The sequence below is a fragment of the Sciurus vulgaris genome (genome assembly GCF_902686455.1).
Source record: "Sciurus vulgaris genome assembly, chromosome: 5".
Classification (NCBI taxonomy): Eukaryota; Metazoa; Chordata; class Mammalia; order Rodentia; family Sciuridae; genus Sciurus; species Sciurus vulgaris.
In genome coordinates this window covers 167,036,460-167,050,627 of record NC_136465.1, presented here as the reverse complement: position 1 = coordinate 167,050,627, position 14,168 = coordinate 167,036,460, and the positions used below count along the sequence as shown (strand labels likewise).

Sequence of the window (14,168 nt, the reverse complement as noted above, 5' to 3'; positions counted from 1 at the left end):
GCGGCTCATCCCCGCTAACTAACCCTCCTGGGCTGGTGCTGAGGAGCAGGGTCAGATGCATCCATCTTGAAGAGCGGTCCTGCCATCCTAAGGTGGTGACGTCTTTCAATTCTCCTAAAGTGCAGACCAGCTTAGAGTGTGGACTAGGCTACTGGATGTTCCCACCACCGGATTTCCCAACTTACATGTCCCACGAAGAACACATAAGCTAGTCCACCAGAGACTCCTGGATGAGAACCCCAAAAGAAATCAAGACCACTGGCTCACCGTCCGGACTCTGCATCCAGACAACCCGGGCGCCAGCAGTCACAGGAGCAGACACGGATTTTAAATTTTCAAGGGGAGCACAGTGATTCTTGTGATCCATCAGACACGGCAGATTAGCCAAAGTAGTTCAGGGTACACAGAGGAGCTCACACTCGGTTCACCAACATCCTATCTTGGGTAAGCCGGGTTTTCTGGTGATGGTTGTGTTAAAAAGCAAGTACCACGTGAAAACCAGTGAGCAACAGGAAATGAGGGTGAAGGTGTCCTGTGGTTTGGAAATTTGTGCAGTGCTCAACAAGCACGCACGTGCCATTAGCACATAACTATAGTCACTTGAAAATGAAACGATATTACATACTTTTTTATATTTTAAACAATTAAATAAACACTTAGGTGGGTTAGTTCTTTCCTCTTAATATATGAAATTGTGAAATCATTCAGTATTTTTTGTCCCAGGAACACTGTGAAAAACTTTCTGAGTGGGGTGGCTTGCACTGGCACAGTTTGAGAATTATTGCCTCAAGGGTTTCTGCACATGTTGCTGCTGAGCTCGGGAATCGAGGCTGATCTGAACCGTGCATGCGGCCTGACGTTCTGTACTTAGTCCTGCCATGCAAGTCTAGGAGCCGCAAGACAGGTTAAAATTTCACTAGGGGTAGACAGGGTTAACCCCGCCTTCTTTCCCCAGCTAACTAGTTTCTTAATGAGCTGATAGCACTTTGGAATGTGCTGGAAGCCTGTCTTCCTGTTATAAAAACAGAAAAACAAGTGTGCAATTGTGTGCCCGGTTTGTGGTTTTATTATCTTGAACTAGGAGTGGCCTGAATATCCAGCGGACTCTGCCAGCTACTTTTTGCCAGAGAAGACCACAGAGCACTTTCGTGAGCCTACAGTTATTATTTTTGGTAGACATCCTCCCGTCTTTGAGTTAATTTGTCAATACCCGGGGTCAGGAACTATCTCATGCAGTCATCTTTATTTAAAAAAAAAAAAAAAAAAACAAGTGTGTCTCAGCCTCATAACCAGGAAGGAGCCCGCCCCAAGCTGGGCCTGGATGGAGATATATTTGGCCAGGGTGAGCGGCTGGTCACACTTGCCTTAAATGTTTCCTAGGAGATTGAAACTGGGCAGAGAAGCTCAGCTGTACTCATACGTCTCTGTAGGGGTTGGTTCCAAACCATTTTTCTGGGAAGGATATGGGCCCCATTTCCTGAGTTCATCCCAAAGGGAAGGTGAACCACCCCTCTTCAGCCAAGAATCCTGATGTGCCCTCGATTTCCATAAGATGTTAGATCTTGGTTCTCTGGTAAGGTTTGTGACTCTCTTTCAGTCTCAACCGCAGGGCCATTGCGCATCAGCAAGGCTCCTTCCCCCCGGCACTTTCCATGACTGGCCCCTTCATTCATCTTTTCAGCAAATTTTATTGAGTACTTACTGTGTGCCAAACCCTAAGATGCGCATAATGGTATAAGAAGGAAGAAGAAGAAAGAGATGCTTGTGATAAGCCAGATGCTCTTTTGCATCATTTACATATAGTATCTCATCAAATGTTCAACTAAAATCTGATATTCAACAACAATCCAACAATTTATTCACATTTTGTTGATGAAGAAACAGAGACACAGAGAGGTTAAGTAACTTCCTCAAGGTCATGCAGCACACAGACAGAGCTGGGATTTGAGCTTGCTTTCTTAAATGCTGTTATATTGCCTTCCTAGCAAGACACTCCGGGTTCCTGGTCTTATGGGCTTGCATTCAGTGGAGGAGAAAGACAGTGTTATCAGTCTGTTTTTGCTTTTGATAACAAAATATCTGAGGCTGGGTAATTTGTAAAGGGAGCTCATGGTTTTGGAAGTCCAAGACCCTCTTTCATATCAACCCTCCCCAAGAACTAGCCAGGCTCCCCCGGGGAGCTCCCTCCTGCCCAGGGCAGCTCCCGGTGACCCAGCCACTCCCAGAGGGCACCTTCTCTTGTGGGCTCCATGCCTCCTCTTAATGCCAGCACTCAAAGACTGGGGTTCCCGCTGGAACCTTTGGAGGCACACTCAGACCATGTCTCCGGTAAGATTTCAATAGTCCACGGTGATGAGGAGGCTCACAGTCCCCAGGGGCAATCAGTGGAGGCTCCCGGAGCTGGCGGGGAGGAGGAGCTGCGGAGCCCAGGCAGTGGAAAAGCCCACAGAGGGGCCATCTGGGCCGCCACCTGGGAAGGTGTTAGGGAAGACGTCTCCAAGCAGAGGCGCGCACAGGCACAGAGGCTGGGCTGGCCGGGCTGAGCCAAGGAGGGAAGTCGGAGGCCAGGGCTCTGGTCACCCGGCCTGGGTCGCACACAAGCCCTGCCTGCACCACGGCCAGGCACACGATGCCCCAGCCAGCTCCAGAGGCCCAGCAGATCTGCCTGACCTTGACCGGAACGAGGGGGATTTCATAAGAAGGTGACTGCAGGGGTGGTAGCTGAGGGCAGGCTGGTGGCAGTGGAGGTGGCCGTGTCTCTGCTGCTGCGTCCCTGGAGAGGATTTGAAGCCGCTCAGAGCTGGCCTTTCTCCCACCGGTGGTCCACAGACGCTGTCATTCTGGGTCTGGATAAACTGTGGGGTACAGGCCGAAGATGGCCTGGGGGTTGGGCACCGGCTCGCCAAGCCCCATCTCTCTGTGCAGGGCTCCTCAGTTTTGCGGAGTGTCCCACGGAAGCTGGTACCGGATGGGCGAGGAGGGGAAGCCAGGCTGGCGTAACTTGTCCCAAACAGATTATTATCTCAATAACCTCTGATCTCCAGTGGCCTGACCTTGTCAACCCACATGGCGAGTCCACGGTTCTTAGCCGTAACCATCTCTGTCACAGCAAACCTGGTGGGTGGCTTCTTTGCCTTCTTGCCAAAGCGAGGCCAGACAAGACCTGTTTGTTATACACCCCCTTACATCACTATGTTCATATAATATTTCTATTTATTTAATTTTTGGTACTGGGGATTGAACCCAGGGGCACTTAACCACTGAGACACATCCTCAGCCCTTTCAATGTTTTATTTTTGAGACTGGATCTTGCTAAGTTGCTTAGGATCTTGCTAAGTTGCCGACGCTGGCCTTGAACTTGTGATCCTCCTGCCTCAACCTCCCGCGTCTCTGGGATTACAGGCCTGCACCACTGTGCCCAGCTTTGTTCACAGAATACTTCTAGAAAAAGAAAGAGATTTTATCACCCGGATGCCTGGGGTTGAGAGTGTAACAGCTAGAATTTTTCCAGATTCCCTTTTTATATTTTGGACTCTCTTTTTGCCACACATGTATATTATTTTTTCAACTAAAAATAAAAACTTTATAAAAAAAAAAAAAAAACGGATCAAAGCGATCATTGGATTGCATTTTACTGGCCTCCTGTGAACGGCTTTCTTTGAATTGTGTTTTAAGGAAAGGACAGGAGGACACAAGGTGCTGTGGACGGAGTTATGGACTGCCCCAGATCCATTTGTCAAAGCCCGACCCTCAAGGGCGAGGGCATTGGGAGATGGGCCCTTGGGGAGGTTCAGACAAGCTCACCAGAGCGGGACACTGGCGACGGGCTCGGTGTCCTTATAAGAAGAAATGCCAGACAGCTTGCCCACACTCTCCCTCCCCTCGTCCAGCAAGCAGGCAGCCTTCTGCAAGCCGAGGCCCCACCACGCCAGCACCCTGCCTGGGACTCCCAGCCTCCGCAGCTGTGAGAAAGAGATGCCAGCGTTTAAGCCACCCAGCCTGCAGCGTTTGGTGTGGTGCGTGCAGCAGTCCACCATGAGTCTGCACAGAAAGGCCACCAGCCTCTGCACAGCACTCTGGGGCTGACACTGGTGGCCTGTCACAGTACCCTCCCCAGGAGCATTCTGCTTTGGTTGCAAGCCTGGCTGTGAAGCTATTAGACACCTCGTCCCTTTTCCTCTTAGAGGAAACTGACCAAAGCTGCTTTTCTTCCAGGGGACACAAAAAGGGGGTCCCGCACCCTGCCATACATTACCATAGGCCCTTTCCACCTCGTTCTCAGTAAAGATTGACATCCGCACCCCATCTATCTTCCTCCTTTAGTCCTGCTTATTTTTAGTCTTTTCTCATGGAAACATTCAAATACACACAAAGGGAAATGGCCAACTAGAACCAAGGACCAACCACCAACCTCAGCCATCAGCCACGGGTGGCCAGCTTGGTCTTGCACACGCCGCCCCCTCCCACACTTCCTCTCAAACACCAGCTACCTTTCTTCTTTTTGAAAAATGGGATCTGATTCTCATAACTCTCCCTTCTAAAATATATAATTCAGCGGCTTTTTAGTGTCATCACAAGACGAACCCCGCACCCTGCTGCATTCCACGACACCTGCTCTCCACCCCGGCAGCCACTGCCCGTCCGTCTCCACCGTCCTTGGTATCCCCTCTTCTACGTCCCATCTCCGTGGATCACTGGATGGTTTCAAGGCAAATCCTGCATAGCATGCCGTTTCACCCATCAATATTTCAGAGTGTATTTCCAACACACGAAGCCACCTTTTTGCTGTAACATAGCCAAATGCCATTATTATACCTAAAACTGTAATATTCTTTAATATTGTCTAATACCTGGTTAGTGTTCATAACTCCATGCTGATGGATTTGTTCTCATGACATGCCACCAAGACCTGCCTGTTCACAAGGGGAGTATGACATAAGTCCCTTCTGATCTATATCAGGTCCCCTCCTTTTTTTTTTTTTTTTTTTTTTGGTTTTTTTTTGTGTGGGGGCAGGGCGTGCACTTTATTTCCTGAGGGAGAAAACAGATCATTTTCCTGCAGAATCTCCTGCTCCCCAAGTTTGGCCACAGCAGCTCCATGGTGCTCCTCTCTCACCTGCATTTCCGGTGAACCAATACTTAGGTGCTGAGACTTGATCTGAGTCCAGTTCTGAGTTGCAGGCGGTGGAGGAGGTGTGGGGGTCCTCTTGCAGCGTATCTGGTGACCTATTTCCTTTTGATGTTGAGCTGGGTCTGAGTCCAGGTGCTGCCTGACTCATCCACATTGGGAAGCAACCCGCCCGCCTCCCCCAGCTGCCTCCGCATTGATCACCGGGCCTCCCTTGTTACTGCGCCAGCCTTTGCCAAAGACAACACTCTGATCCTCTCTCCTGCATTTATGAGCTGAAATTCATCAAAAAAGAGGAACATTTCTTCCTCCCTTTATTTTCCCATTTTCAGAATAATGAGATAGTATCTTAGCATCCTGCAAAAAGTGACCAATGACTTTTTCTTAACAATTCTTAACAATTTCATATATTTCATTCCATTGAAGTCATTGTTCTTTCTGATACTCCAATTGTCCCATCTGTGGCTAGTAAGAGCCCTTCCCGGGTGATTTACGATCTTGACAGGATGGCTTCCCTATTTCTACCACAGTGAAATATTCTAAGCTCATCTTACACATTTCCTCCCTAAAACCTGGAATCAGCCATTCCCCCAAGAAGCCTTTAATAAAAATACAGATTTTAGGCACCACCATCTGGGTGCTAAATATGTTCGTTACTATTTTATTGACCATTGCTTCAGGCCTTTTTGACATACATAGGAGAAAACTCATAAATATTTTTAAGAGAAAAAAGTCTTATAAATTCATAATGACATTTTGAATTCAAATTTTAGATAATGCAGATCTAACGTCATTTCTCTGATTTCCAAATTGCATGCCTTTTCATTTACACTGAAAAACTCTCAGCTCCTAGGGCTGGTCAGGTAGCTCAGTGACAGAATTCTTGCCTAGGATGCACAAGGCCCTAGGTCCAAACCCCAGCACAGAAAGAAAATAAACCTGAGCTCCTAATAGCATGAACATTATTACTATTACAATGAATTTTAAATAGCAGAACCATTATTATTACAACACTAAGATTTCTGAATAAAATTATATATTTCTTAGCAGTTTTGAAAAGTCCATTGGGTATTTTCCACTAGGGATGAATAGTTACAGTTGTGTGGGGTTTTATTTTTTTCCCTGATTGAACAAATACTTACAGAACACGTGCCATGTGCCAAGTATTGACACAGGTATGCAGGTAGGCCTAGGTCTCCCTCTTCTTTAACCCACTCCTAATACAAGCTGGTTCCAGACCCTTCTATATCTTAAAATCTACCAATCGACATGGTCCCCAGGAATTACTCAACATATTCCAGATGTGGTTTCACCAGCAGAGATCAGACAAGACTCTCCCTGTCTCCGCAGGAAAGCACCCAGTATAAGCTTGACTCAGGGCCTTTGCATTTTCTGTTCTTTGCCTGGTTGGCCCACGCCCTCAATTCACTGGGACCTCTGCTCAGAGCTATCTCCCCACAAGCGTCATCTTTGAGGTTCCTCCTCCCACCCGGCATTCCTCACTCACTTACTCTGCTTTATTTTTCTCCATAGCATTTCTACCACGACTTCATACTATTAACTATGTTTATTTTTTATCTTTCTTCCCTACCATTCCACTAGAAAATAAGCTCTGCAAGGGCATGCTGTATTTTAAACACTCTGTAGACCATTTTTCATCACTGTAACAAAATGCCTGATAAAATCAACTTAAAAAGAACAAAGGTTTATTTTGGCTCACAGTTTGGGAGGTTCCAGTTCGTGGTCAGCTGGTCCAGCTGCTTTGGGGCCTGTGGTGAACAGCACATCATGGGGCAGAGCAGCTGCCCACCTGGTGGTGCTTAGGAAGCAAAAGAGGGAAAGGAAGGGACTGGGGTCCCAATATCCCTTTCAAGGGTATGCCCCCAGTGACCTAACATCCCCCCATGAGGTCCCACCTCGTAGAGGTTCCACCACCTCCCAACAGCACCACAGATCGAGGACCACGCCATTAACACGTGGGCCTTTGGGTAACATTCCAGATCCAAATAGCAAGCACCTATACCAACACGTGGGGAAGTGGGTTAATTTATTTAATGATTGAATAATTATGCTTAAGTACAGTATCCCTGGTATCCATGGGGGTTGGGTCCATGACCCCCACAGACACCCAAATCTGCAGGTGCTCAAGTCTCATACATAAATGGGGAATCTTTGCATGCAACCTCTACCCACCCTCCTGTGTCCTTCACATCACCTCTGGGTTGCTCCTTATGCCTAAAGCAGCGTGAATGTGTCATAAGTAGTGCTAGACTGTATTTTAGGGCATGATGACAAGAAAATCGTCTACCTGTGCAGTCTGGATGCAGAGTCTATGATTCACATCCAAGTGGAGCTTTGAGCCCATTGGTTACCTTATGTCTGTTAGGCAGCTGAACACCTTCGCTTTCCTAAGGTCCACGCGGAGCTTTCTAAGATAATGCCTCCAGGCCATCTTTAAACACAAATCTAGACACTCCAGATCTCCGAGTGTGGGCTTGAGTGACGGTCACACCTTTACCCCACTAGCCGGCAGTTCTCGTGTTTACAGCTGTCCTTCCACCTTCCAGCACTGGTTCTGTCCTCTGACCTGCTGACCACCCCTTCAGGTCCATGTCACTGGTGATTTTGGGGGACCCCTCCCATGGCTTACTCTGGCTGTTGGATCTTACATTACTTCTCTGAGCTTCAGCTTCCTTATCTCTTACCTCTAATAAGAACAACTACTTTGCAGCATTATGACTTCTTAAAATTTTCTTCAGTGCTGGGAATCAAACCCACAGCTTCATGCATGCTAGGCAAGTGCTCTAAGCTGAGCCCCAGCCCCAGCCCCTCTTATGATTTTCTCTGCTGACAATGAAACATCAATAAATACTTTTAACCCAATTATCCAGATACAAACCTACCTCCTGTGTAATCATCCAAATTCTGTACTTCGGGAGTCAGTGGGAGAGCCTAAGGCCTATCCAGCTCACTGCAAAAGTTCTGGAATATATTAGATATTATTTAAATAATTATAGGCTAAACAAATGACTTGGCTAAATGTCCATTTATCTGGAGGATTAGATTCAATCATTCATCTATTCATCATTCATCCGTTCATCTAATTATTGTGCTTTTGGAAGAGGTAACCGAGAAGGGAGCTAGACCCCTCTGAATGTACCTTGCTTTTTAACTTTGACTTTGGAACCAAGTAAATGTGGTTATATAATTTTAAAACAAAATAGATCAAACATAGGAAAACTGTTCCTGAAAATAGAAAACGAAATGAGTTGACTCAACTTGACCGTATACCACACTGTGGCTTAGTCACAGAGAATTATTTCAAGTGACTGTGTAACAGAACCGAGTGTGTGAAACTCTGTGCTCTCCCAGTTCCTTGGGGAATTAACTTTCACTCCCAGTATAACCTACCAGATCATAAGGTACCTTTGTGCCGTCCTGCCAGTGGACTTGATGACGCAGGCAGAGGGCTAAAACCATCCATGGGGACCTTTCATTCACTCTTGGCACAATATACAGTAAAACCAGGTAGTGGTTCCCTAAAGAGGAATCGGAATCTCACTCAATATCGAGCTCTCTGAGCCAGATGTGGTGGCACACCTATAACCCCAGAGGCTCTGGAGGCTGAGGCAGGAGGATCACAAGTTCAAAGCCAGCCTCTGCAACTTAGCGAGGCCCTAAGCAACTCAGTGAGACCTTGATTATGTAGAGGGAAATGAGAGGGAAGAGGGGTATGAAAGATGGTGTACTGAGACATCATCACCCCGTGTACCTGTGTGATTACACGAACGGTATGGATCTATATTGTGCACAACCCGAAATGAAAAGATGTACCCCATTTGTGGACAAGGAATCAAAATGCAGTCTGTAAAAATTCAGAAAAAAAAAAAAAAAAAAAGAATTAAAAAAAAAAAGAATTTCCAATGGGGGGGGGGGGGGGGGCTGGGGATGTGGCTCTGTGGTCACCTGCACCTGGGTTCAATGCCCAGGACCAAAAGTCACAGGTAGAGGGAAAGAGAGCCCCCTGTTGTTGGAGATGTGGAGCCAACAGTGGGCAGTCCCTGAGGGTCAGATGCCCTTCCCACCCTAGGCCTGAACCGCGAGCTGAATACCATTCAGGAGATTCTGAATCAGATCCTGACCCTGTGGTTTCTGAGCCTCTGTGTCCACTCTCCCTCCTCACTCACCCTCGGGGCAAAACAATGTTAGCAGGTCAGCGCATAGAGCAACTCAGCAGAGGGAGAGCTGGGGGGCTGCTGAGTGGGGAGGGGGGGGGCAGGAGAGCAGAGGAGGGAGGCGATGCCAGGAGCTGCCAGGGAGCGAGAGGAGAGAGCCAGAGGGTGAAAAGGAGGAACTGGACCAGGAAGAAGTAAAGGATCAAGATAAAAGGAGAGGTGACAGGAAGAGAAGGAGGAACGGGATGGAGAGAGGGCAGAGGGCCAGGGGAGAGGAGGCAGGGAGAAGACAGAAGGCAAGGAAGGCAGAGGAGGAGGAGATGGGCGTGGAGCGGCCCAGCGCGGTGCCGTGTCCGCCCCCGGGCGCTGGCCGCTGGCCGCTGGCCGGGCCCCCCTCCGCACACATGGGCAATCTCCGATCACGGCTCGCTCGGTGCTTCCTGTTTTCAGCTTCTCTTTGTGAAGCCCGGGAGAGGTTTTTCCCGCCAGTAAATAGAAGGGAGCGCCAGGCTCCAGGCTCCCTGCCGGGCCAGCGCCCCACCCTCTGACCCCACCCACCTGCTGGCTGACGACCTTCCCAGAGTCCCCTCCAGCTCTGCCCACCCAGGCTCCAGACCTCCTGCCCGCTTCTCCAGGGTCCCAGACTCGAGACAGAAGCTGTGTCCCTTTGACCCATAGCACCCAGTCCAAGCATTTACCTTATACAACATAAATGTCCCTGAAACACCTTCTCCCCCTTTTCTCTGAGCACCCTTCTCTCTCCTTCCAGTCCCCTGTCCCTCCCCCAGTTATGGGAGGGTCTTCATCCAGCCTTCTTACCGTTCATCTCAGAAGCACCTTCCGGCATCTGCGATGCTCCAGGCTTCAGTGTCGTGACTGGGAACGAGGCTTGTTCTGTCCCCAGGAAGCTCACGGTCCAGTGCGGAGACAGGCTCAGGGGCTCCAGGGGCAGCCTGGGTTCTGCGGGGCCCAGGCACCGTACCACCAGGAGGCCTTCAACTGCCAGGATGTAACATGGACCTTCTCTCTCATCTAATGGCAAAAGCTGCCCAGGGCTGTGGTTCCAAGCACCCAGGCGCCCTCCATACTGTGGATCAAGCATCCTTCAGCCACCCAGCCCAAGGCAGTCCACATTCCAGTCACTGGAAGAGGAAGACGCAAGTGGAAAGCCCTCCTTTCCCTGGAAGCCCATGCCCCTCTTCTGCTCACACCCAGTGTCAAAATGGTCAAGTGGCCACGTGACATACCAGGGAGAAGGGGGGTGCAACATTTATGCCAGATGCTCATGGGCACCCCAGATCACGGTGCTTGGGGGCTGTAGAAATAGAGGAGAGTGGATGTCGAGGACAAATGGGCATCTCCAGGTAGCCTCGGGTGCTGCACCGTCTTAGGAAACCCAGGTGCAGAAGCAGTTCCGGTCCTCTCCAAAGCCACCAGTGACCAGGGAATTAGACAAGCTGTCCCTGCGAGCTCTCACCTTCCATCCTGGTTCCCAACTTCCTCTACCAGACCCCCAGGTGTAAGCTGAAGATGGACAAGGCAATATAGATGGAAGAAGGTGCCAGAAGGGGGGTGGAAACCAACCTCAGGCAGCTCACGGATTTGGGCTGCCGTGGAGTGCCAAGGCAGGATGAAGAGCCAAGAGCCTCTACGGGATGCACATCGAGACGTCAAAGTGACCTCTGCCACGCACTTTCACCGGAAGGGAGGGGAGCCAAATCTGAAGGGTGAGCCTGAGGTGTGCTCCGTGAGGATGGACAGACAGCCAGAGAGACAGTGTGGGGGTAACCAGGGGGCTGAAAGGCAGGGTGGTCCATCCTCCATCAGGCTGATCCAAGGGTAAGCAAGAGGCTAAAGCTACATGGCAGAAACAGAGCAGCCGCTTCAACCAGGACCAAAGTAACAGTGACCTGGACAAATCAAAGCTGCCTTCTCTCTCCTGGAAGAGTCTGAGCACGCACAGTCACGCTCTGAGAGGGGGCTCCCAGAGCTGGGGCCCCAGACACCCGCCATCTTGCTTCTCAGCCAGTCTCAACACATGGCTTCCTTGTCAGGGCCCAGGACGGCTGCTCCTGATCAGACCACCCTGTCCATGTCCCAGCCAGAGCCAAAAAGGGAGACTTTCCTTCACCTCCAGTGGCCCATGCAGAGGCGGCTCACATCCCATCTGCTCAGGGCCTGTTGACTGGACCTGGAAACTTGACCGCATCTGCCTGCACAGGAGACCAAAGGAACCTCGCTGAGACACCAGGAACCCACTGAAACTCAGGAGTCCTATTACTAAAGGAGGAGGACCGGCCGGCAGCCAGAGCCATAGAAGATTAGCACCTAGAGTGGAGGGACCCAGGCCAAGCGGGGAGTGGGGAACCGAGGAGATTGATAGGGACGGACAACGGGACCCGCCGCTGGCCTCCTGTATTTCCTCTGCAAAGCGGGCCGCAGTCATTGCTCCCAGAGGGCTCGGAAGCGGGAAGGCCTGCCGAGCTCTCTCCAAGCTGGTCCCTGTGCTCAGCCCTCGCGCGAGCAGCAGGCCTCCACCTGGAGACCTGGCGGCCGGCATCCCTCTCAGCTCAGGGCTTGGCTGCCGTCCGGCCCTGGGCAAGCCAAGGCATCTCAGTGTCACATCTTCCAAGTGCCCCTGCCCATCAATGCCCAACCCGCCTGCCTGGCCTTGCTGCCCAGAGAGAGGTGAAGTCCCTTCACAGGGCGCTGAGGTTGCCACACGTAGGTGGGCATCATCTGGGAGGCGTGGGGCGGTCAGCGCTGAGACTCAGGGGCAGGCAGGGCAGGGCTGGGAGGGAGCCTCACACACCAACTCAGAGGCCTCTGGACTCCGCCTGTGCTGGCCCACGTCAGAACCTCTGCTGTCGGGGTGAGGCGGGAAGGGAGAGAGAGCCACCGGAACAAGCAGGGGCCCCACGGCCAGTGGCAGGGGGCCTGGAGGGACAGCACACCCGCTGTCTGTGCCCTCTGGGTCCCCAGCACACTCCTCCACTTAACCCACCACACGACAGTGTGAGTCATTTTTCAAAAACACAAAGTAAACCACTGACTCTTTGAACTCCTCAGCCTCTTCCTGTGACTTTCCAGAACCTTCAGGCTAAAAGTTGAGCTTCCCATTAGAGCTATTGAGGCCCATTCTTCCCCACAACCCCCGTCCAGCGGTCCCCACCCTCCTGACCCCATGCTCTCTTGCTGCGCCCCCTGAGATCAGCTGCACCCCACAGTGGTCCTTCCAAACCCCTTCCACTGAGGGGTCCTGACTTCCCGCATGGGGCCACTCCTTCCTCCTCCACCTTGTGCACCTAGGCAGCACCATGAATTGCTTCTGTGTCTGTCCCCACTCTGGGCACGTGACCCTCTCAGTCTCCGCCTCTCCACAGCTCCTCCTGGCTCTGGGTGGGTGCTCGGTTGGTACCGGGCAGGCGGCCCTCACACCCTCATCCTCCCACACAGATCAAAGTGGAGAACCAGCACGACTACCAGGACATCACCAGCATGGTGGCCATGGCCAAAACCTACGCCACCACCGAGGCCTTCATTGACTCCAAGTACGACATTCGCATCCAGAAAATCGGATCCAACTACAAGGCTTACATGTGAGTCCCCAGGAGGGGCTGGGGGAGCTGGGACAGGGGCCACAGGGATGGGAAGTGTCCTGCTGCCATCTCCTCCACCCAAAACCAGTGGCCTCCCTCTGCACATCACGGCTGGCCCTTCCTGTCTCCTTTCCTGCTCTTCCTCTCTGAGCCCTGAGGCTGAGGGGCTCATAGTGTGTCATGGCTGATACCATGGTAGAACTCTCTACCCAAGCAAGGGCTGTTCCCCTCAGAGAAAGAAAGATGCTTGGCGTGTCTGTGGGACTGCAGCTAGGCACAGTGAGTTTGCTTTGCAGTCAAAACCAAAAGAAGTCGGGCGTGGTGGCGCATGCCTGTGATCCCAGCAGCTCGGGAGGCTGAGGCAGGAGGATGGGGAGTTCAGAGCCAGCCTCAGCAATTTAGTGAGGCCCTAAGCAATTCAGTGAGACCCTGTCTCTAAGTCAAATGCAAAAAAGGGCTGGGAATGTGGCTCAGTGGTTAAGTGCTCCTGAGTTCAATCTTGGCAGTAAAAAAAAAAACCTGAAAACAATCTGGGGAAATATCAAGCAGGCCTCTGAATGCCTTGCCGAGGATCTGGGTCGTCTTCAGTTCTCGTGAGCTGAGCTGGCGACTGTGAGGCCGCAAGGGGGCTTCTCTGGAACCTATAAGACCAAAGGCGACATCAGGTTTCTCTGGCTCAAGCAACAGAAACCATGTCTGACTATTATAAGGTGTGTCTTTTTGTTTTTGTTTTTTAAATGGGAATGTACTAGAAAACAATGGGTGATAAGAAACTTAGAAAAACAAAAAAACTCCAAATTACCAATTTTAGAAATGTTAAGATCCAGAGCAGCCCCAGCAATCCGAGAGCCAGAAATGACAGGCAACTTCTATGGCACCGCCCTTGGCAAGGAATCGTCCTAATCATCTTCCGTGCTTATCCCAAGATTGTGATTCCGTGGAACAGCGAGGATTCATCCGGCTTTGGTCACGCATTTGTTGGTTAGAGAAAGGCGCACGGCCCGGAGGGAGGGTCCCAGCGGGAAGGCGTGCCGTGCGCCCAGGGCCAGTCCCCAGTAGGAATGCGAGTCCTGAATCTAAAGGGGGGAATGGGAGACGGAAGGGAGAGCCCGCCTGCGCCCTGCAGTGGCTCAGCAGTGGAGGGAGCCCTGGGGCTGAGTTCTGGAGGAGGCCGGATGGCGTTCTTTGGAGAGGTCTTATCTGTTCCTCTATTTCCCTCACTTTGGAATGTTCCGCTGGAAACGAGGAGACCTCTGAGAACCAGGA

At 51.0% G+C, this 14,168-nt stretch overlaps 1 protein-coding gene and 1 long non-coding RNA gene across 2 annotated transcripts in view; one reads left to right on the top strand and one right to left on the bottom strand.

Annotated features, from left to right (window-relative positions):
• SYN3 (synapsin III) overlaps nucleotides 1–14,168 on the top strand; it is a 422,306-nt gene that overhangs the window by 385,926 nt on the left and 22,212 nt on the right. Inside the window, exon 7 of the mRNA XM_079141614.1 lies at nucleotides 12,760–12,902. Within this exon, the coding sequence (XP_078997740.1) occupies nucleotides 12,760–12,902 (143 nt within the window). The remainder of the gene's footprint in view (nucleotides 1–12,759; nucleotides 12,903–14,168) is intronic.
• On the bottom strand, nucleotides 3,807–8,910 carry LOC306660776. The gene is made up of 3 exons (XR_013763746.1): nucleotides 8,555–8,910; nucleotides 8,032–8,110; nucleotides 3,807–7,833 (listed from the first exon to the last, which is right to left on the bottom strand). It is a non-coding gene; the product is annotated as an uncharacterized lncRNA (long non-coding RNA).